This window comes from Miscanthus floridulus, chromosome 13, assembly GCF_019320115.1.
Source record: "Miscanthus floridulus cultivar M001 chromosome 13, ASM1932011v1, whole genome shotgun sequence".
Classification (NCBI taxonomy): domain Eukaryota; kingdom Viridiplantae; phylum Streptophyta; class Magnoliopsida; order Poales; family Poaceae; genus Miscanthus; species Miscanthus floridulus.
Genome location: NC_089592.1, coordinates 56,603,642 through 56,628,752, shown reverse-complemented (window position 1 = coordinate 56,628,752; position 25,111 = coordinate 56,603,642). Strand labels below are relative to the sequence as shown.

The following is a 25,111-nucleotide window of genomic DNA, read 5'->3' as shown; positions in this document are numbered from 1 at the left end:
TATGTGAATGAAGATGACTCCAATTGATCTTAGGGCTATTCTTGAGCTACCTAGTGCTAGGTTTGACAAGTGTGCACCACACCTAATCCACTAGACTCACCTTGGTCAAGCTACTAGTCGATACCCCCCTTAATAGTATGGTCAAAGGAAAAAATAAAGTCCTAAACTACTCTAAGTGTCTCTCCAACACCAAACGACACTTAGAACTAGTCCGTTCTTAAACTTGTCATCCATCCTTTGAAAATCGAAACGATTTCCATCAACAGGGGCATGACAACCATGATTGCCCAATCAATTTCCTTTACCATGACCTAACTCAAATTGCCTCTGCAAAACACATGTTAGTCATAGTAATCTCGTGTCATCATTAATCACTAAAACCCAACTAGGGGCCTAGATGCTTTCAATCTCCCCCTTTTTGGTGATTGATGACAACACGACCTTGAGTATGTAAAAAAGATGAGTGAGGTTTTAAACATGCTTGGTTCATATAAGCTTTTAACAATAAGAACAAAAGGGTTAGACATGCTTATATGACCCAAGCCAACATGGTGTACTCAAAAGATATGAATTAAGCATGAGTACATGAAGTAAAGCTCATTTGAATCAGAGTAAAATGCAGAAGCAAAGCAAATGAGCATAATCCAAGTGACATATATATATATATATATATATATATATATATATATATATATATATATATATATATATATATATATATATAGAACTACTATCCTGTAGCTGGCTACAGAATAACTTATTCTGTAGCCACTTTGAGTTATGATAATTACTATGTTAATTTACGAGATTATAGTAACTCCTTACTAAGTGGTTTAATATAACGTTATGGTAAATATCCCCATATGTTATAGTAACCCAACTATCGTAAATATGTATTGACATTATGGTAAATTAGTATATAAAATTATAGTAAATGGAGGTGGCTACAGAATAACTTATTTTGTAGCCGGCTACTAAATAGTCTCTCCCTATATATATATATATATATATATATATATATATATATATATATATATATATATATATATATATATATATATATATATATATATATAGAGAGAGAGAGAGAGAGAGAGAGCACATATGTCCCATAAGTCTCACCATCACATGTATATAATGCAATGCATGAAAGTAAACGTGAATGCACAAAGTATCACACACAGAAGACCAAAAGAATCAAATCGAGACCATCTCACACGCTCCCCCTAGATCTAACATACTTGCTTCCTCTCCCCCTTTGGCGTCAAGCACCGAAACCTAAGGGTTGGATAGCGGGACAGGAGCAGTCGAGTCGGGCACTGAGGTGTGGTGAGAGATCTGGAACTAAGATGCATCATCCTCTGACCCTAAACTCTAAGTGGGTTGACCCTCTGTAGCTAGAAGTGAAGGTGAAGCGATTGGGGTCTGCTTAGTAACTGGCATGACCTGTGACTCTAGAGGTGTCACTGTAGGAAGTGGAGCCTCATCTGCCTCTATCGCTGTCGCTGAAGCCTCAAGTGTCGAAGTGATTGTCTGAGGTGGCTTAGATGATGCAATAGATGACGAAATCATCTCGGTAGTCCTGGTAACTAGAGCAGCTATGGTAGGGATAGGGACTCACAACTCTAGAGGTGTAGGATGCACTATAAGCTCACTAAAAGTAGCGCCAGGACTCTTAGAGACTAGGGTGTTTGTCACTAACATTGAAGAACTCTGAGACAGAGTGAAACCCGTAACAATAGGAGTAAAGTGCGGACCCTGCATAGTCACTAGTGAAGCAAACCACTAGGACACTTGCTTTGTAGGTGAAGCAAACTGAGTAGCTGGTTGTCCCTAACTCTGAAGCCCACTAGGCTATATAGCTAGAGTCACTGGAGTGGTGGTGGCAGGCTAGCCTATCTGAGGTGTAGACTGCTGAGGATCAACCCCAATAGTAGTGAATACATGTTGCATGAAGCCAAGTAACTGCTGCTGAATCATAAGCTGCTGCTGCATGGCCTGCTGCTGTCACTAAAACTCATCCTGTCGTCCCTGAACCTGAGCAAGTGTAGCTATGGTCTCCTATGCCTGGTGTGCCTGGTCCTATCTCATCCGCTCAAGTACAACTGGAAGTGCTGGGTCTATCTGTGGTGGCTATGGTAGAGCTGAGCTAGAGCCACTAGCCTCTTTGTCGTGTGGTCGGGGAGCCATCTATGGAATCAACTAATAGTCATCATCTGAGCTATCACTCGGGTCACTCTCGACCTCATCCTCCTGCTATGCATCAAGCTCCTCCTCTATCACTGTAATGCCCTTGATGATCTCATCCTACTGAGCTACTATCTCTGGTACCTCTGGGCGACGACTAGGCTAGCGAGGTGTCCTCGCACGACTATGACATAGCATCTGGCTCAAGTCATAATGTGGAAACTCAGTAGTAGCACCTATCCACTCTACCAATGTCTCTAGGGACTTGTGTGAAACTACCTTCCAGAGTAAGAAAGTGATCCAATGAGCATAAGGCAGCTAATGATGACCTCTAAAGCCCTCTGCTAGTGTGTCCTCCATCTCTGAGAGCATCACATCCCAAATATTAAAGACAGTCTGAGACACTAGGTAATACACAAGCTACAACTGAATTCGAGTCAGGCCCTCGTGGTAGCCCATCCTCAGAAGCAGAGTCCTCCTCATAACAACATCAAGAAGCCGAGCTATAGGTGTAAGGTCACATGGTGTCCTACTCAACCGCTCGCCAAATGGCTCTGTGAAGCACGATCTAACTAGATCTGTAGGTAGCACAAGTCCGCCGTGAGGGCGTCTTGGAGGCTCTGTCTATCAATAGCATACCTCATGGAGCCGAATAGATGACTCTAGAATCCTTAGTATCTCTCTAACCCTCAAGCTCTAGAACCTATAGTCACGGCCTCTGAAAGCAAAGTGAATAAACCTATGCCTCGGGTCAATCTATAGAGAGGAGTAGAGCTCATGAACCCATGACGGAACATAGCAACCAGTATGTCCAAGAAGATCTATCAAGCCTAGCAGATAAGAAAGGTGAGCATGGATCTGTTCGCCTGTAGCTACAATAAGAGACTCTATGGAGCAGACTCGCTGAGATCTGAAAGCAACATCACTGTTGAGATATGCATTATAGAAGTCCTCCTGCAACACAGTGTAGAAGTGCTCTAAGGCATGCTCATCTCGCCTTGGTGAAAACCAATCCTCAAACTGTATGAACTATAGCTGCTGCACCTATCTAGCTGTGGCTACCCTTAGGTCAAGGTGTACCACCAGAGGTGGACCCTGTGGTCTAGGAGGTGGATGAGAACCCTGCCTCTGTGTCTCAGGCCTCAGTGACACCTGAGTGCGTGTGCGACTGGAGCGTCGAAGCTGTGGCTATGTTGCCTGCTCTGCCTCCTCAACCTGCTCTCCCTGCTAAGTGTCCTCTGTCTACTCTGCTGGCTGTGTCTACTGCTCAGTCACCCCCTGAGTCTAACTCTCGTCTAGACGAGGGACCTCTAGAGCATCCTCTAAAGAGACATGCCATCCTCGAAGCATGATAGTCCTAGGTGGACTACCAAAACTAGTCTCAATCCTCTCAACGACGGCCCTCTGAGCTGGTGACAACTGATCGCCTAGGCGAATGCCACCCCTAGATCCACCTCTCACTACACGCTCGACGGCGGCTACCGCTACTGCTGCTCTCTCTGCCTCAACATCATCTCTCTTGCGCTTCTTCTTTGTAGTCGTTTTTGCCTTTCCTTTTTGCTGAGCTATCAGGTGAGGTGAAGGCCTTGGATCCTCATCACCAGGACCACCCCTGACATTCTTGCAACATGCCATCTCTGAAGCTAACAAGAACCACTGACACTCAAGAGGCTTGGCCTCAATCCATACTCGTGGGCTTGGCCCTGAGTTCACTGACAACTACCAAAACAACCTCAAGGGCACTAACTCGTTGCACGATGGAATAGATATGAAATATAAATGATCACTATATTTATCTAGAGGTGAGAAACCCTAAGAAGCAAGCAGTAGATGAGAAATTGAAATTGATAGCTTGCTACTTGATGAAATTCGACGATCCGGTGACCGACAAGCAAAGGAGAGGATCATGGGGCACCACACAGGATTGGTGGTTATGCCTAGGGCTAGGGTTCTAGTGCTTGGATAGAAATCACGACGGCGTAGTCACATTGGCGCGGGCACAGTGCGGCCAAAGCATAGTCACGGGCACGACACGAGTAAAAGCGCGGGCGTGGGCACGGCGTGGTGGAGCAGAGCAGCGCGGCGGTGGGGAAGTCGCAGGTGCGGGTGTGGTGCAGTGGAGCAGAGCAGCACAGCGGCAGGTGGAGGTGCAGGCGCGGGTGTGGTACTATGGTGGGGAAGAGCAGCGCAACGGCAGGTGAGGTTGTATGCGCGGGTGCAGCGCAGCGACGGGGATGTGGCGGTGCGATGCGATGGCGTGGGTGATTAGGGCGGCAATAGCAGCGCGGTGTATGGAGCAAGAATGATATATATGGTGGCCCCCACATGATAGAGAAGAAAAGAAATTTGAGATCCACTCAGATTCAATTGATCGGACGCACCGGTGGCCATGACTGGACGCTGCCACCCGGAGTCCGGTCGATAACATAGAAGTCCAAAACCCTCAAGTCACGACCGGACGCGTCTGGTACCTTATGATTGGATGAACAACAGAGTCCAGTCTTCCTGACATCTTCTTTGTTTGACCAGACACAGGGCCATCTTCACAGCAGACATTGGAGGAACACTGTTCAGCGTTCATTCACCATTTTTTAGAAAATCTTCAAAGTTCCTTCATGGTGCATTTTCCCAATCAAGTCCCAACTTTAATAAGACACAAATAAACACCAATTGGGACTGATGTGAGAGACCTCTCTCAAACCCTCAAATTTTCAAAGTATTTTGCCTTAGGCTATAACTCTTTTTAAGAAAATATGCAGTAAAAGGGACGAGGAGCATCATGTGACCACAAGAGGGTTTTATGACCAATAGGAGCATCAAATGCTCCTCCTATTTGTGGACAAACACAGCGGGTGCTCAAAAGATAACCGAAAAGAAATGACAAAGCAACACACATGCACATGCAATGCAATACTTGAAAGTAAGTCTAGTTGCTTGTCAAGTTTGATCCAAGGTTAAGCTTCTTCACATGCTTTTTGGCGGTTATCTTAACCATGTTAGACAAGCCCTAAATGGATTACTAAAAATTAAACATGTTTTATATTACAATGCAATGCAAGGGACAATACAAGCTCATTTTTAGCGAAGTTACTAAAATCAAGCACATTTAACTCATTCCTCAACCGACAAAATGTAGCCTCATCTACCGGTTTAGTGAAGATATCCACCAATTGATCCTCGGTTCTTACACCTTCTAGTGATATATCATTTTTAGCAACATGATCTCTAAGAAAATGATGGTGGATATCTATGTGCTTGGTGCGAGAGTGTTGAACCAGAATATTAGCAAGCTTTACCACGCTCTCATTGTCACATAAAAGAGGTACCTTTTCTAGAACTACACCATAGACTAGCAAAGTTTGCTTCATGTAAAGAATTTGTGCACAACAAGCACCCACGGCAATGTACTCCGCCTCGGCGCTGGACAATGCCACACTATTTTGCTTCTTGGAGGACCAAGACACTAGTAATCTACTAAGCACATGGCACCCTCCGGATGTGCTTTTTCTATCCATTTTGCAACCGGCATAATCTGAATCAGAATAGCCAACTAGTTGGAATCTAGCTCCTTTGGGATACCAAAGACCAATGCTTGGTGTGTACTTAAGGTACCTAAAGATTCTTTTAACGGCAACCAAATGAGCTTCCTTAGAATTAGCTTAAAATCTAGCACACATACACACACTAAACATGGTGTCGGGTCTAGATGCAGTCAAATATAATAAGCTACCAATCATAGAGCGGTAGAGAGTTTGATCAACCATTTTACCTCTCTCATCTAGGTCAAGATGTCCATTTGATGGCATATGTGTCTTGATTGGCTTATATTCATCCATTTTGAACCTCTTGAGAAGGTCCTTGGTATACTTTTCTTGAGAGATGAAAATCCCTTCTCTCATTTGCTTGACTTGAAAACTAAGAAAGAATGTAAGCTCTCCAATCATCAACATCTCAAACTCCTTCGACATAAATTCACAAAACTCTTTGCAATATTCTTCATTTGATGAGCCAAATATGATATCATCAACATATACTTGACAAATGAAGATCTCTCCATCAAGCTTCTTGGTGAATAGTGTGGTGTCGAGCTTCTCAATGGTGAAGCCCTTCTCAATGAGAAAATCCTAAAGGCGTTCATACCAAGCTCTTGGGGCTTGCTTGAGCCCATATAGCGCCTTGGACAACCTATAAACATGATTAGGATATCTAGGGTTTTCAAACCCGGGAGGTTGATCAACATAGACTAGTTCATTTATGAAGCCATTTAAAAATGCACTTTTAACATCCATTTGATATAATTTCATTTTATGATGCGATGCATATGCAAGGAGGATACGAATGGCTTCAAGTCTTGTAACCAATGCAAAGGTCTCTCCAAAATCCAACCCTTCAACTTGAGAGAATCCCTTTGCAACTAGTCATGCCTTGTTCCTTACAACAATACCTTGATCATCTTGCTTGTTATGAAACACCCACTTTGTTTCAATGACTCTTGCATCATGTGGTTGCTCTTCAAGTGTCCGAACTTCATTGCGGGAGAAGTTGTTCAACTCTTCATGCATGGCATTTATCCAATCTAGATCTTGAAGAGCTTCTTCTACATTTGTAGGCTCAATGCAAGAAACAAACAGGTGATGTTCAATAAATGAATCAAGTTTTTAAGAGTGAGTCATTACGCCCTTTGAAGAACTCCCTATGATAAGATCTTGTGGATGTGCTTATAGTAGGGGTGAATTTTTTCTATCAACCACTTGAGGGGGAGGTTGTGGAGCATCAGCATCTTGAGCTTGTGCCACCATTTGATCATGGGAGACATGAGTATCTTCATTTTCTACTCTTTCATCTTTTATCATCATCTTATGGCACATTTGATGAAGAAGCTAGATTAATCACTTGTACATTAACTTCATCATCTTTGGGCTTGATGTCTCCAATCGGAATGTTCTTCATGGCCTCCCTCAATGGTTCATCACCTACATCATGAAGATTCTCATGTGCTCTTTAGGAGCCGTTAGATTCATCAAATTCCATATCATATGATTCTCATGTCTTTGGAACCTCCCTAGGTGTTGCCGCTTCTTGTAGATGTAGCATTTGCAACTAAATACCTGAAAGAATGATACGTCTGGCTTCTTCCCATTGAGCAACTCATAAGGGGTCTTGCTAAGAAACTTTTGAAGAAATAGGTGATTGGATGCATAACATGCGGTGTTGATAGCTTCCGCCCATAGAGCTTCGGGTGTATTGTACTCATCAAGCATTATTCTTGCAAGTGTGATAAGTGTCTGTTTCTTTCTCTCTACAATACTATTTTGTTGAGGAGTGTATGTTGTGGAGACCTCAAGCTTGATCCCTATTCATCATAATATGCTTCAATGTTTGTGTTGTCAAATTCTTTTCCATTGTCACTTCTTATCTTCTTGAGCTTCACTTCAAATTCATTTTGTGCTCTCTTGGCAAACTTCTTGAAAATGCGGCTACTTCGGTGTTGTCATGAAGGAAGAACACCCAAGTATATCTAGAGTAGTCATCAATAATCACAAAACAATAGAGATTTCCTCCTAAACTCATGTAAGTTGTTGGTCCAAATACATCCATGTGTAGAATCTCTAGCACTCTTGTTGTTGACATGTAAGCTTTTGTTGGATGAGTATTTGCAACTTGCTTATTGGCTTGACATGCACTACAAAGCTTGTCTTTCTCAAATTTCACATCCTTCAAACCTCTCACCAATTCATTCTTCATTAGCTTCTTGAGTGAGCTCATCCTAACATGTGCAAGTCTTCTATGCTATAGCCACCCAAGTGATGTTTTGTTGAATAAGCATGTCTTCAAGTTTGCATCTTCGGAGGTGAAATCCACTAGATATAGGTTGTTGTATCTAAAACCCTTAAATATAACTTGATCATCATCTTTCTTTGACACAACCACTTCCTTCTCGGTAAACAAACATTGAAAGCCAAGCTCACATAATTGACCAACAGATAGCAAGTTGAAACTCAATGAAGCAACATATAGCACATTTGATATTGCAACTTTGCCCAATCCTTGAACTTTGCCCTTTGAATTATCACCAAATGTAATCTTTTCTTGACCATCTACTTCTTCATCTAGTGAGGTGAACATATGAGGATCACTGGTTATATGTTCAGTGCAACCACTATCAATAACCCAATGACTTCCACCGGTCTTGTAGTTCACCTACACACAAGAGATCAAACTTGTTTAGGGACCCAAACTTGATGAGGGCCCTTTACTTTCTCAACTAGTGACTTTGCAACCTAAATTTGCTTAGGCCTATTCTTGTTGGGAGGACCTAAGAATATAACTTTCATCTTTTCACTAGAATCCTTTCTAAGCATGTAGTGAGTATTGAAGGCAAAGGGTCTAGCATGCTTGGGCAAGGGTTGTGGTGGTGGGGTTTGACACTCATGAGCAAAGTGACCTTCTTGTCCACACTCAAAACATCTCTTTGGCTTTAGGCTTTGACTTGTATTGTTGTTGATGTTGAGCTTGAGCTTTCTTCTCTTGATTTGCTAAGTACCCAATACCACTTCTATCCATATTCATCATGGTGTTCATGAGTAGCTCACTTTGGAGATATTGACCTCTTGTAAACTTGCTCAAACCGGTCTTAAGATGCTCTTTCTCCAACTTGAGCTTCTTGTTTTCTTCTCTAAGTTCATCATGATTTTTCTCCATCTTGAGTTTCTTATTCTCTTCTTTAAGCATCTCATTTTCAAGAGCTATATCATAATCATTGTTAAGATTCTCTATCACAATTGTGTTGGTGGTTGATAGCTTTTCAAGATCTTTCTTGAGCTTTTCATTCTCATTCTTGAGCTTGACATAATCATCATAGTTGTCGGACTCAACCACTTTCTTGCCTTTGCTACTAGAACCTTGCTCAATGCTCTCAACAATCAAGTCATCACATGATGTAGCTATATCAATCTTAACAACATTGTTAGTAGCATCATGTGGCTCATCGAATAATAACTCATGAGAAAGAACAATATTGTCATGATTAATCTTGAGATTGGTGTACTCTTCTTTTAGCAAATTGTAACTAGTGGTGAGCTCATTATGTATCCCCTCAAGTTTGTCATGTTTTTCTCTAAGCTCCTTTTTAGAGGATTTGAGCTCCTTGAGTTTGGATGACACAATTTTATTTTCTTCTCTAAGTTCAACACTAGCTTTTTTGGCTATGTCATACTTTGCTAAGAGTGAGTCCTTAAATTCTAGCTTTTTATTTTTAGCTCTTGTCTTTCTAATGATTTTAGTGTATTGGTTTAGCAATTTGACAAGATCATCATAAGAAGGTGATTCAAATTCTTCATCACTATCACTACCACTTTCATCATTGCTAGCATTATCATCACCACTACTATCATCATCATTTTGTACCTTTCATTCACCCTTGGCCATAAGGCATAGGTGTGTAGAGGATGATGGCGGTGGTGTTGGTGAAGATAGTGAAGAATCAATCACAAGAGCGGCCACCTTCTCATTCTTATTCTCACTTTTATCATCGGATGAGCCACTTGATGATTCAATATCCGTAAGCCAATCACCAACAATGTATGCCTTGCCATTCTTCTTCTTCTTGTGAAATTCCTTCTTCTTGCCATCTTTCTTCTTGTATGGCTTCTTCTTCTTCTCATCATCATTTTCATCACTTGAGTCATCTTTCTTGCCCTTATACTTCTTGTACTTGTCTTTCTTAGGTTTGGGGCATTGATGAGCTAGATGACCAAGTTCTCCACAATTATAGCAATCCATTTCGAAGATGGGCTTCCTTCTAGTACTAGTGAAGAATTTTTTCTTCTTGCCATCAAACTTGACACCATTCTTGTTTAGCTTCTTGAGCATCTTGGTAGTTCTTCTCACCATGAGAGCAAGACTTACATCATCAATCTCATCATCACTTGAGCTATCATGATCAACTCTTGCTTTGCCCTCTTCTTCTTGGCTAGCCTTGAATGCCAAATCTTTCTTCTTGGTGGAAGAAGAGCCATGTTGTGGAGTGATGTGCATGTATATCTCATATGCATTGATCTTCCCAAATATTTGAGTTGGTATAGCGGTGGAAAGATCACCTTGATGAAGCACCGTCACAATATGCCCATATTTGTCAATGGGGAGGACACTCAAGATCTTTCTTACAACATCAGAGGGTTGCATTTGTGTGAGTCTAAGCCCATTGACTTCCTCTACAAGAACATTCAAGCGTGAATACATCTCATTGGCACTTTCTCTAGGAAGCAATCTCAAATGAATTAAGCTTTTTCATCACAAGGTGGTAGCGTTCCTCACGCTCACTCTTAGTTCTCTCATGGAGTGCACAAATGTCCGACCATAGTGCATGGGCGTCTTTGTGGTTCCACACATGATTAAAAACATCCTTGCAAAGGCCTCTAAAGAGGGTGTTTCTAGCCTTTGCATTCACTTCTCATAGTTAACTTCATCGCCTTGAAGGTTGGTGGGATCCTTAGGTTTTGGAAAGCCTTGTGAGGTGGCTCTAAGAACTCCAATGTCTAAAGCCTCTAAGTATGCCTCCATGCGAATTTTCCAATAAGGAAAATCATCTCCCTCAAAGATAGGAGGGGGTCCATCCCCGTGGGACATCTTGCTCTAGGCGGTTAAGCCTAATTTAGGGAGCATGAGGCTCCAATACCAATTGAAAGCATCATGATGCCCAAGAGGGGGGTGAATTAGGCTAATTCTAAATTTTTGCAATACTTAAGTCCTACACTTAGCCCATTTCACCCCTTGTGCCTAAAATATGTTTCTATTGTTTTTCCGCACAAAAGTTTTGCACCCTAGGTTCTAATCCTACTCTAGCATGGCAATTCTAGGAATGTAAAGACATGTGTAAATACTCAAAGTAAAGAGAGGGAAATGAACACGGCGATGTTTTCCCAAGGTATCGGAGAGTTGCCACTCCCCACTAGTTCTCGTTGGAGCATCCTCGCAAGGGTGTAGCTCTCCTTTGATCCACACAAGGATCAAGTGCTTTCTCTGGGCTGATTCTTTGACACTCTATCACAGTGAATCACCCACAACCGCTCATAACTTAACTTGGGTCATCCACAAGCTTCGCCAGATGATCACCAAGCTCCCAATCACCACCGAGCCATCTAGGTGATGGTGATCACCAAGAGTAACAAGCACAAACTCTCACTTGACCAAGACAAGCCTAATGAGTAAAGGTAGATGCACACTTGCTACTCCCTATGCACTAATGAGGTTCTTAATCTTGGATTATCAAATCTCAATCACTCCACTAGGCTCTTGCTCTCCCTTGCACTCTAAAGGTGTTTCTCACCTGAGCAAATGGGCAAGAGACCTCCCATAGATGAGTGGAGTAAGTATTTATACCCCATCATTCAAAACATAACATTTGGAGGCTGAGTCAGTACTCTATGGGCTGACCAGATGATCCGGTCAAGGTGACCGGACGCTCCGGTCAGTTGTACCCGCCACTATGTTAGAGAGAGTCATTAAGCTCTGATCGGATCGGACTCTGACCAGCGTCCGGTCAGCACACACCGGACGCATCCGGTCAGCACACACCGGACGCATCCGGTCAAGAAAAACCCTCTCTAGAACTTCTCTGGAGTCGACCGGACGTAGGCACCCTAGCTTCCGGTGCTCCTCCACGTAGCGTCCGGTCAGTACCAGACGACTGTAGTTGATTGACCAGACTTTGACCAGCGTCCGATCAGCACACACCGGACGCGTCTGGTTAGGAAAAAGCCTCTCTGGAACCTCTCTAGAGTTAACCAGACGCAGGCACCCCAGCGTCCGGTGCTCCTCCACTCAGCGTCCGGTCAGTACTAGACAACTGTAGTTGATCAAATGAACTGACTGGACTCACCCTCCAGCGTCCGATCACAACCAGACTAGCGTCCGGTCAGTCATTTGACCCTCCATTCACTTCCAACTCGAAATCCTATGTGAATGAAGTTGACTCCAATTGATCTTAGGGCTATTTCTAAGCTACCTAGTGCTAGGTTTGACAAGTGTGCACCACAACTAACCCACTAGACTCACCTAGGTCAAGCTACTAGTCCATACCCCCCTTAATAGTACAGCCAAAGGAAAAACAAAGTCCTAAACTACTCTAAGTGTCTCTCCAACACCAAACGACACTTAGAACTAGTTCGTCCTTAACCTTATCGTCCATCCTTTGAAAACTGAAATGATTTCCATCGACAGGGGCATGACAACCATGATTGCCCAATCAATTTCCATTACCATGACCTAACTCAAATTGCCTCTGCAAAACACACGTTAGTCATAGTAATTTCGTGTCGTCATTAATCACCGAAACCCAACTAGGGCCTAGATGCTTTCATCTTATAAAATAATATGAAACATCCATTCTCAATACATATTTTCATTTTATAGTTTCATAGACATTCAATTTCATGAGTCAGTAGAGTTGGTAATCATGCCAAGCACTTTTCTTTCTCTTCTTAAAAACATTGTCATATCATAATAAACACTTATGTGGCAGCCTATTAAATACAAATGAAACTCTTAGAAACTAATAATTTTATTCCATGAAATAGGACTAGCAGCAAAACATGGGACACCGACCGTAACATCCAACTCGGGATATGCTAAATTGCTGATATGCATATGGTCCCCAGTAGTCGAGAGGTTGTTTCGGTCTATATTCAATGGTTCAAAAATGACTTAGTCATAAACATTATAAATCACCTTATATTAAACTAGAAGGGAATATTATCTTGACACAAGCAACGAATTTGGTTCTCTCTCGTGTTCATTAATTAGTGATCATGTAGAATGGGAGGAAAACCCATGAGGCGCCACTATGTATATTAGTTTGCTTGGCAACTTCAATGACCTCAAAAATTGTTGGCTGGTTATCTTCGAGCGCATCACATCACATCACTCACATGAAGTGACAAGTGGTACGGATTAGCTCGGCTGCATGGACATTGGACCGCATTATGGAAATTGAATCTAGGAAAAATCTTGAACATTATGGGAGGTTATATCTTGATGCTTGAATACCCTACAACAAGTTCAGAGTAAATAAAGGAATATGGTTCTCCGTTACAATGGACAAACTACCATACAATCTTTGTCATTCTGCGTCCATTACTTCTTTGAAACCAATTCTGCAAGATATGTCAAATTATGGAAGGTATGTCACGACCAGGGACGAGAAGGAAGCCCCCTCCCTATGTTTAGCGTACTACTTTAGTTATTTTGGTCAAGGATCATGCTAATCTTTGTGTGCAACAAAAAAGCTCATTCGATGAATGTTGTCCAATAAAAAAATATTATACTGTGATATAATGATATGACCAGACTCACTCAAACGTGATGGTGACATTACTAGGTTGTCTCCTTATTCTAGTCACCTGATCAAATTGTCGTGCATCGGTGATGGAGAACCCAGTTGTTGGGATACCATAGTTGAAAATGACATCGTACTCACAGGACACATTGACCCGCAACCTAGTATTTTTACCCCATAGTTGGATGCACAAAATCCCTGATCACAAGGCACCCTACTCCCGCTTGAGGATGACTTGGTGTCATAGAACATCAGGTGAAACTACACAGAGTTGCTCACACCACATTCCACGTCAAAATGGACACAATTGAATTAATTTCTAGTTTGAGACAGATCCATAGACTTCGTTACATCCTACGAGGACGAGGAGAGCAACATCACAAGAGCCATGTACTACGACAAGGACATCTTGGCTGCAGGCAGTGCTTAGTCTCAACTGAACATGGAGTGCCTCAAATAATTGGTGAGCTTGCAGTCAGATGCCTTAAGGATTACATGGAGGAGAGACCCACAATGGACAAACTAATTACTTCTTTGAAAACCAATTCTGAAAGGCATGTCCAATTTTGGTAGGTATGTCACGATCAAGAACGAAAGGAGGGGGGCAAAAGCCCCCTATGTTTAGCGTACTCCTTATGTTATTTTTCAGTTGTTCAAGGATCACGCTATTCTTTGCGGGTAGCAAAATAGTTCATTTGATGAATGTTGTCTAGCAAAAACATATTATACTGCGGTATACCGATATGTGTGACTCACTCGAACGTGATAGTGACATTACCAGATTGTGTCTTCCCATCTCCAGTCACCTGTTCAAATTGTAGTGCATCGGTGATGGAGAACTCAATCGTTGGGCTACCATCACTAAAAATGACATTGTACTCGCATGACACATTGGCACTGCACCCCGGTATTTTTACCCCCATAGGTGGCCACATAAAATCTATGATCATAGGACACCATGCTTCCGTTTGAGGATGCCTTGGGGGTTGTAGAACATTAAGTGAAATTACATAGAGACACCCACACCACATTCAACATCAAAATGAACACAACTGGATTAATTTCTAGTTTGACATACAAGAAAGAAAAAGTAGAAAATGGTTACCCCGACTCCACTATTGTGGGGGCATTTTTCACAGGCGATGAAGTTAACTGATAGGATGTCGCTGCCAGCAATGTCGACCTGGACGGTGGTAGCGCTTTGGCGGCCTCCCTTGATCTCCATGAAGTACAACTTACGCACGCCCGGACCGGCCCAATAATCTCAACAATGTAACAAAATCAAGCACCCCTTCGGAAATCTTGATTCATAATTTCTATAACTTGTGATAGATTACAAATTTTTGACCCCTTGACCAGTAATTATTCCAAGTTTATTTAATTTACAACATATCATAAGACCTGCATCAAGTGACCATCTCTTTTTTTTATTGGACATAGAAAAAATGACAAAAATATGAAGTGGCTGTCTCGGCGGCACGATATGAAAGTGAATTGGCGATGGAGGGGTTAGGGTACCGTACGGGTTCAGCATTGAGGAAGGGGAAAGGAAAGTCAACCGTTTTAGACCTGTCTCTCGGAGATGACATGGTACTACCTCCGTCCAATAAAGAATGCAACTATGAGTTACGTGCCATGTAAAGTGGTTCACGTTCAACCAAGTTTCTAGTAAATAATATTCACATTTATGACTCTAAATTAATTTATTATGAAAATACATTTCGTAATTAATCTAATGATATTTATTTAATAATATAAATATTTATATTTTTTTATCTATAATTGATCAAAGTTGATATACTAACACGTGACACTGTTCCAGAATTACATTCTCCTGGGGACGGAGGTAGTACCTTCCAAACTTGCAACCACTCTGGCTCGTCACTCCACTCGTTCTGCTCTTTTGGATGCTTGCATGCTTAGCTTAGCTTACCTAATGGCTAATGCCTATCAGCACACCGCGCTTAGAGAGAACCCCCGCCCACATGGAAATATCATTAGCAAGTACTGTATGTAAGCAGAAGTGCTCCTTAAGCCCTTGTTTAGTTCTACTCCAACTTCCAAAAAGTTGCTACAGTACCTGTCACATCGAATGTTTACGGCCTGTGCATGGAGCATTAAATGTAGACGAAAAGAAAAACTAATTGCACAGTTTGGTGGGAAATTGCGAGACGAACGTTTTAAGCCTAATTAGTTCATGTTTGAACACTATTTACCAAACAAAAACGAACGTGCTACAGTAGCCCCAAAATTCAAATTCCTACGACTAAACAAGGGCTAAGTCGTTTGGCACAAGATGTCATCGTTGGGCACCCTTTTTCTGCCATGCTCTCGAACGTGGACGCCTGCACTGAGCCTCTTCACCGAACTTCAACAAGGAACACATTGTGCCATTGCAATTCATACAATGGAATTCACCCAATATATAATGCTCCCCTCGGTTCCGGTCAATAATTAGAATTTTATTAATTATTAGGCATCATATATGGCCCGTACAATATAATTTTGGTCAGTTTTTGTGGTTGGCCCCGTTCGGTTGGCAGAATTTTAGTTGAAACTGGCTGAAAAACACTGTTTTGACTGAATTGTTGTGAGAGAAAAATATTGTTCCGACTGAAAAAAGAAGCCGAACAAGCCGAATATAAGGTAAGCCGAATGGGTCCAGCTCCCAATTTTCTATACTCTCCCCTCCACTGCGATTGCTGCCGATGTGGCGATCTGAAGTCAACACTCTGGGACGGCCTTAATGGCCCTACAAGATTGTCCTGCCTCATGTTCTCAAAAAAAAACTAACCACATGAATGACATGACGCCATTGGGTCACTGTTGGTGGTTCATCTCGTGTTCGTTGCTTATTCTAGACATGCCATTGAAGGTTATATGAGGAACTGTTAAATCTATGGGAGTTCTGCTCGTTGCACATTCCTAGTTTCTCCGACATGTATATTCTTTTTGGAGAAAAATAATAAATTATTTGAAAGATCTCTCCATTTTTAAGTTGGCTATATGCCATATCTAGCGGACGTTCAAATTATTGAATTTGTGGACCATTTAAGTCCTGCATTAGTGGGCCGAATCAGGGCTCATTCTCATGGGTCGGGCCTTAATTCGGTCCATTAAAAATACGACTCGCACCCACGGACCCACCAACCACGCCGCCGGCCACCTTTCGTCCCCTTCCTCCGTCATCCTATCGATCCCCAACTACTCCGTCTCCGTCTCACGCCTCTCCTCCTCTCGCCGCCATCGCCCCGCCTCTGCCTCCGCCTCCTCCATCGCACCCAGTCCTCCATCCCCACCCCCACCCCCACCCCACCACGTCGCGTTGTCGCGGCGGCGGAGATGCAGGCCGCCGCCGCCTTCAACCGGGCAGCCTTCACCGCCCGCCCTCTGCATCGCCCCCCGAGGCCCCTCCTCCACGTGTACGCTCGGCTCATTTCCATCCTCTTGACGTGTTAGCTAGTCAGTTTGTTAGTTTCGGCCTTCACATGCTGATTAGTTCATGTGGCTTTGGTGAATTTTGCAGAGCTGGGGCGGAGTATGCTTTGGCGGGAAGAAGAGGCGCGCCCCTGACACGGCCCCGGTGCTCCGGGAGCCTCTCCGTCGGCGTCGGCAGCTACGGCAGCGGTAAGGACGGAGAAACTGTAGATTCAGTTAATGCCGTAGCTGCAGTTATTCTGCTACCTTGCTTATCTAGGAAGCAAAACTCGGGAGGCATTACAAGAATGTTATAGTTTATCGAGTTCAGAATTAATAAACAATTGAACATGATCCTAAAGGAAAGGGAGACACTGACGGAAGGTTTTTATTTGTGTATAACAGCCTGTTAAGCTTCTTTCAGCCTAAAAGAAGCTTAGTTGTTTTCGGAAGGCAATCGAGGTGAACCATTGTGCATGTTGCCTTTTTGTTGACTGTAAAAACCTGCACAAAGTCTGCAAAAATCGTCTCTTCTGGTCAACTCTATCGTTCTGTGAGATAAGAGAAATGTTGAGACACAATTTGCCCTGTGACATCCACAAATGTTACCTCCTTGGGTAACCATAAATCACCTGTGTCCCTGCCCAGTTAGCCTAACTTAGCCCATTTTTTTTTGTGAATCTGGAAAATGGTTACTGGCTGATAATAACTGTTTCCCTCTGGACTCATTGTCCTGATAAGATCAAACGAGCTGAAATCTAGGTACATAACCTACTCCTCATATTGTGAGACTGGGATTTAACCTGTCTTTGTTTATTGAGGCTCGGCACAAGTACATATAACTTTACTTTTCTTTTCTTTTTGCCATTCTTTTTTTTTTGCAATTGTTTCTAGGGCCACAGTTCGTTAATGTTGAGTTGGTTAATCATGTTTCAGCTCAGGCTTCTCTACGTATTGCTGAACCAGTTGGAAAAGATATCATAACTTCAAAGTTTCATTCACTTAGTCAGAATCTGGAACAAACATTTTGAACTATGTTTGGCTGTTCTTACACTTTGATTAGTGAAGTGAAAATACCAAATCTCTGTAGTGGAGATATTGAGTTAGCATTTAGCAAGCAAAGCTTAGCCTCAGTTGTGATCAATGAACCTTTAATACTAATTTTGTGTGGCTAAGAGTTAATTTTCTGTAGTTTTTTCATCATCATGGTTGTTATTTCAGTTTTTTTTGGTTTTAAGCTGGAAGACTCTTTCTTCAGTTCCGTACTTTTGTGCTGCTGGTTGTTTTAGTACCAGCATTAGCTACTGTATCTCCACTGCAGTTGACCTATCTATGTGCATCTGCAGGGCACACTCCAGTATTTCCAAGACAACAATCATGGGATCCGTACAAACTTCTTGGCGTTGATCATGATGCATCTGAAGAAGAGGTCCAGAGTGCACGGAATTTTCTTCTAAAACAATACGCTGGGTATGAAGAAAGTGAAGAGGCCATTGAAGGTGCTTATGACAAGATAATAATGAATAGCTACTCACACCGTAAGAAATCCAACATCAATCTGAAAAGCAAGCTAAAAAAGCAAGTTGAAGAATCCCCATCATGGCTTAAGGCACTGCTTGGATACTTTGAGGTGCCATCACTAGAGATCATTTCAAGGAGATTTGCTTTTTTTGCATTCTTTGCTGGGTGGAGCATTGCAACTTCTGCTGAGACTGGGCCGACCTTTCAGGTATGCCTGGATTCATTTGGATAGCTACTCAAATACTGTTTTAAGTACTGAATTTGTTAAATTTAAGATGTTGCTCTCCCTGCATCATACATGTTCACTGAAGGGCCAAAACTGTATATTTATGTAAGGTCATAGACTCATAAGTTCGATTGTCATTAAGGTTATGACTTTGTACTGTCTACCTCTTTCTCTAGTGCCTCTCCAGAAATCACTGGTATTCACAGTAGCTGGGAGATCTCCCTTTTTGTTTGAGAATTAGAATTATGAAACTGGAATCATATATAAGATGAAGCTTACTGCAGTTATCTTTTCAGCTGTAACAAATTTTGGAGGCATGCCATTGACAGTTTGCTTTTGCAGCTTGCACTATCACTCGTCTCATGCATATACTTCCTCAATGAGAAGATGAAGAATCTTGTCAGGGCGTCCACCACAGGGTTAGTGAGCATTTCCACTGGATACTATCTTAGTTGTTATAAGTCATGCCCCAGGTTTTAACTTGTTTATTTTTCCAGGCTCGGAGTCTTTGTGGGTGGTTGGATCTTGGGTTCTTTTCTTGTTCCAGTGATCCCAGCTTTCATCATCCCGCCTACATGGTCCCTTGAGCTCCTTACTTCGCTGACGGCTTATGTTTTCATGTTCTTGGGTTGCACTTTCCTCAAGTGAAACTTTGCAACAGTCCTCCAATTGGAAATTCCTGCTGTCATCACAAAGAAGATTGCTCTTGCTGACATCTCCACTGCAAATCCCAACCTTCTGATAAGCAGCCCCACCTTCACATTTTTCGTCCCAGAGAGTATGTTCGCTTCGCTGAAAAACCATGGCTGAAAGTACTGTTCGTTGATTTATTGTGAGATAAAAACACTGTTCCTTCACTGAAACAGTACGACTCATAAGACAAGCGAACAGGGCCTATGATGATCTATGCGCAACTGTACCTTGTCCCAGGAAGGATGGGCTAGACTTCAGATACATACGTTTTCGTCGCTCCTTAGGATCTTACTCAAGTGTACGCCATAGCTAGTTGATTAATTCATGCAATCAAACATTGCTGGGAGTCTCATGATTGTAATACCTGTACATGATTCCCATGATTGTAATCAAACATTGTTGCAGCAATATAAATGTTGTGGTGGCATGTTTGTGTTGCTGCTTTCCTATCTGCATGTTCGGAGTGATGGAAGTTTATGCCATTTTATTTGCATATTGCCAAGGATTTTTTTACATTATTATATATTTTAACAAGACAATTGCGATGTCTACTGAAAAGGGATGAAAGTTGGATTCTTCCGTGGCTGCAGACCTACAGTACGGAACCCTTCTTTTTTTTGAAACTCAGTACGGAACCCTTCTTTGTGGCCAGATATCACGCCATGATGGGTTCCTCTTTCTCCAATCCATCAGCGGATCGCCGGATTAGCGCGCTGGAGTACTCCTCGTACCTCACGGGCTCGTACAGCAGAGGCTGGTCACCGTCGACGACGAGCTCGTCCATCGCGCGCACCGTGGCGTTGTCCCTGGACCGGCAACCGAACAGTACCGAGAAGCGCTCGCGGCTGCTCGGCGTCCTGACGCGGTGGAGGCACGCCGGCACCCGCCCGTTCGTGACGACCTGCGCGACGTACGCGACATATCAATCGGGAGATCCTGACGGCTCGGAGAAGATAAGTGTGGATTGATCCGTACGGTACCCTGAACTGCTCGCCGGCAACGAAGGTGACCGTGTCCGGCCTTCCACCTCGTGCTGCAAGATCCCCGTGACCATGGTGCTGTCGCGGTGCTCTTTCATGGACACGCCGGTCTCCTTGTCCAGAGGCGCGCCGTAGCGCGACAGCCGCACGCCGTGGGTGAGCGACTCCAGGTGGTCGCCGACGCTCTTCTCGTCCCGGACCCCGAGGCCCTCCAGCGTCATCTTCTCCACCATCCGCTCCAGCTTCAGCATGTCTTGGCAAACGAGACGATCGTGTCACTGGACGGCGGGCCCGGCGGATCGATACCATGTGAAATTGCCGTGACAGAAACAACGAGATGCGTTTGAGAACGCTGCAAGATGATGGATGGCATGGAAATGGGCAGGAATCGTGGGTGGTTTACCAGAATTCCTGGTTGCCCTGCTGCGGCCAGAGAAGGCGGGCGAAGTCGCGGAAGCTGCCGCCGTCGGCGGCATCCGCGACGCGGATGCTCTCCATGGCCATGCCGGGGACCCCACTGATGTAGCCGTTGAACGGCCCCCAGCGGGAGTCGTTCCGCTGCTTGGCCTCCAGCGGGAGCGCGAACACCTCCGGCATGGCGCGGCAGAACAGAGCCCGCCGGAGCTCTGGGCCGAGCGCGTCGTGCGCGACCACGACGCAGCCGTGCACCACCATGGACGCGGTCACCGCCGTCCGGGCTTCCTCCCACCCCGGCCTGCCGGGCTCCAGCCCGTGGAGGTCGATCTTGGGGATCTCCATGAACCGCAGCTTTGCTGAATCCGCTTTAGTTTTAGGTTGCATCTGGCTTCGCGCTATGAGTTATCAGAAGTCAAACAATGAAACAAGTATGAGCACGTGACGTTTTATCCTGCCACCTACTTCTGCCACCAACTAGATATGCTTGTCACTGTTTTTTTTTTATAAATGTTTGTCACTGTTAGTATTAGTTATCAGAATGTCTGTCACTGTTATTAGTCATCCGAAGCCTAATCTATGTCTATATCTCTTATAATCCTAAACCACATTAGAGATATATCTCAACAACATGCAAGCTATCCACCTCAGCAATACATTTTTTTGTGACAACCTCAGCAATACAATATCACATGCAATTAAACCACGCTAGCACATGCAATTAAACCACGCTAGCATATGTAATTGTGATGTCCACGTCAGGAGACACATAAACATTTTGTTGCCTATGTCAACATGCCATGTCTTAATCCATTAGCATTAATTCATAACAATTTATTTATTTATATAAGTAATTATATATAGACTAATTCCATTCTAAATCATTCGGTATTCCCGCAGCAACGCGCGGGATATGCTTCTAGTTTAAAAGGAAGGAGAAGGCAAACCTAGGGACAGATGGCCCTCTATGAAAAAACTAAATAGCTAATTAAAGTAGCATGTGCATGGATTATCTATCCTGAAAAAAACGTCCAGGATCCTTTTTTTTTGAGTTTCCAAAACTAACTCTAAGAGATCTCATGTTAGATAGTTAAGTCTACTATAGCACTCTGATTAATTTCATAAAAGATAAGATGTCAAACTCTCTCTCGTCCAAAACTTAAAGATTGCATCTTAGAAAGATTTTCTACTAGAATATGATCACCCTGCTCTATATGTATCGGAGGATCATGTCTGATTAAGGCATCCAATTCATCGATCTTTTATCAATATATCTTTACCTTTTACCTCCAAACTCTCTCTCATCCATGTGTAGTTGAAACTTTTTTTCATTTAAAATCATTAAGTGGCTGAAATATTCAATATAAGATTACAAAATGTTGATACAAAAGATATCTATTTATATATAATGAAAAAATGAGTGCATAATCCATAGTTATATGTGTTGAAGATCTTGGTCAGAACAGAGGCGAGCATGGCGGGCATCTTAACGTGCCCCCTTTGTTAATTGATTTAACAATGACCATTTGTCAGGGGCAGCCCCATTTCTTGCCTCTGAAAATGGATTTCGACTGCCTATGAAGTGACAATTTGCCAGAGGTAGTTGTGCTGCCCGCCTCTGAAAATGGGTTTTGACCACCTCTGAAAGTCTTTTCTATAGCAATGCTGCACCGACCTCATTTTCATGTGCCACGAGGCCCCTATGCGATGCCTCACTTATGCCCGACAACTTTCTCATGCCGGCAATTCATGTGCCGCGAGGCCCCTATGCGATGCCTCACTTGTGCCCGACAACTTTCTCATGCCGGCATTTTTGCCTTGTCCTACACGGATGAGAAAAAGGGATAGTCCCATCCCATATTTTTATGGATGGATGGGGGCATCCTGTATCTGGAGGGAACATTCTCATATGACCCTATCTCTTATGTCTCTCAACCAAACATCTTCAAATATAGAATCGAGCTATCCCATCTGCCTTTGTCCTCAAACCAAACATGTCCCCCAACCAAACATCTTCAAACATGGAATCGAGCTATCCCATCTTCCTTCATCGCTCAAACCAAACACATGGTTGATACACATATTTACCTCAATAACATATACATGTAGACCATTTAACTTGCATAGCTTTCTGTTGAGTACATACTACATTTTATATAAAAGAGAGTCACTCTGTTTCATTTTTAGACACGGACACATGTATCTTAATTTATAGTCAAACTCTATGTTTTTTTGACTAGCAACTAGATTAAGATATTTTAAATTTATAGGATACCTATATGGGATGTGTTTGGTTTTGTGACCTTGGGAAAAACAGAACAAAATTTTCCTGGCCCATAAAATTTGGACGCGTATTGCTTCTTTGTAAATTTCGCCAGCCAATAAAAACTAAGTTCATTAAACATACACGCTCAGTTCCAAATTATAATTTATTTTAGTTTTGTCCTAAGTCAACTATCTTTGATCAAGTTTATAGAAAAATACACATTAGTTCTATTAAATTTCATAAAATTGTCTTGGTAGTATATTTATTTGGACCGTGTAAATGTTAAATTGCTTGACCCACAACCAGTATTGATTTACATTCATAGTCCTACTACCAAATACATAAAAATTGATATCACAGTTTTTTTGAGTCCTCTGTTGTAATTTTGAGCCACTGCACTGCCCGTTTTTAGCCACATGTTTTTTGAGTCCTCTGTTGCTAGAGTAAGTAAAAAAAGAATGTCATCTTTGGTTTGGCGTAAGTTTATAGAAAATAATATTGACATTTGTACATTCAAATAGGTTTATAATGAAAAATATGTTTCATTATTTATATAATGAAACTTATTACACATAAATATTAGTACATTTTTTATATATTTGATCAAAATTAAGACCGAGTGATTCCTCGAGAATTAAGAACCACATTCTTTTTGGACTTGGAAAGTATATGTATTAATTTGGGCTTGTCCAGTCATCGTCTACCGAATGAAACCACCAAATGATGATTGCTATTTCAGAGTGGTGGTTGCCCTTGGGACCTGGTATATATGATAGGACTGGGCACATGGTCAATGTACAAGTAGATGATGATTTTCTTCTGTGAACCCCACCCATAATTTAATCTTGCTTAAATATTGTTAACCTCTCTATTTTACCACTGATGGCTCCCCTTAACCGTCATGTGAAGCTCCACCTCTCAATCTAGCTAGCACCGTGCTCGTCATGTGTTGTGGCGCGGTGCCCTCTTCTAATATTTACAGTTCTGAATTACTTTTGGATAGAGACTGGTATTTGTTTCTGCTGTTCTTGGACCCAAATCAGAATCTGTTGCAACAATTGTTTCTCTGTGTTGCACCCAACTGTGTTGGATAGGAAGCTAGCTTTCCATCGCAAAGGAGACAACTGTGTGTAAACGGTAATGCTACCATTAAGACGTCCGGAAGGTCTAACGTCTCGCTCCACTCAATGCTGCATGCACCGCTCGCCTAAAAAGAAAAATCAAATCTTTACGGAAGCTCGTCTACCCCACTCCGCGCTCGTGCGTCGCGGCCCATGGCGCTGTGCGGCCGCCATCCGACCGTCCCAATCCACCGCGCTTCCGCCTCCATCCCGCGCCGTCGCCGCCATCCCCTATGACGCCCCCATCCCCCCCATCCCCGCGACACCTCCGTATCCCACGGAGAGGAGGAATCCTCCGCGTGAGGTACGCTGCCAGCCGCCCATCGATTGCAGCTGCCGTCGGACCCGATCACCGACGCCTCACCCTCCGCCTCCAAGCTCCATGCGCGTGCTCAGCGAGTGCCGCGGCGCCTCCGTCCCCCGCCGCGCCGCCATGATCCGTCCTTCATCGCGCCTAGGCCAGGCGGCCAAGAGAGAGGCGTCGTTGGCTAGGCCCAGGCCAAGCGCAGGCGCAACTGGCCGCTGCCAGGCCACGCCATGTCACACCCAGCGATCATCACTGATGGGAGTGACCTTGAGAAGAAGACATAGTCCTCAGTAGCTTACGCATTTGTCATATTACGTTTACATTCTTGTACTGAATTGTGGGGCCAAGTGGCTAGTGTCTGTATCGTCACATAAGTGCCTGAACCTGTGCTGTATCTGGCAACAACTCTATTATCCATAAATCTAAGTCGCCAAGGCAGTGGGGTTTGCCCTGCTGGCGTCCTCGTCCCGTATCCACTCGTGAGCTCATGTCGACGGTGATCCACCGGTGGCCAGGGGTGAGAAGTGGTATTGGAGGCTTTCTATCCTTAGCGTGGGTGGCGGGCGCTCGTCACACCTCATCACTACTTCTACCCCAACTCCGACGACCTTTAGCTATGGATCCGACAGACCATCACCACCACC

General features: G+C 43.3%; 1 protein-coding gene and 1 pseudogene across 2 annotated transcripts; one reads left to right on the top strand and one right to left on the bottom strand.

Moving 5' to 3' along the window:
- Positions 1-16,694: 16,694 nt before the first annotated feature.
- On the top strand, positions 16,695-19,834 carry LOC136500907 (protein CHAPERONE-LIKE PROTEIN OF POR1, chloroplastic-like). 2 transcript variants are annotated; one of them, XR_010770126.1, is made up of 6 exons: positions 16,695-16,944; positions 17,049-17,149; positions 18,286-18,668; positions 19,029-19,105; positions 19,184-19,464; positions 19,553-19,834. XR_010770126.1 is itself a non-coding variant. In XM_066496379.1 (5 exons), exons 1-5 carry the CDS (start codon positions 16,865-16,867, stop codon positions 19,332-19,334), a joined length of 792 nt encoding a protein of 263 aa, XP_066352476.1. In that variant the 5' UTR covers positions 16,695-16,864; the 3' UTR covers positions 19,335-19,834. The 2 variants fall into 2 exon arrangements, 1 of the variants encoding a protein (XP_066352476.1); XM_066496379.1 differs by having other exon boundaries at positions 19,184-19,834.
- A 122-nt stretch (positions 19,835-19,956) lies between these two features.
- LOC136500906 (probable 2-oxoglutarate-dependent dioxygenase AOP1.2) lies at positions 19,957-21,205 on the bottom strand (annotated as a pseudogene).
- Between the last annotated feature and the right edge of the window lie 3,906 nt (positions 21,206-25,111).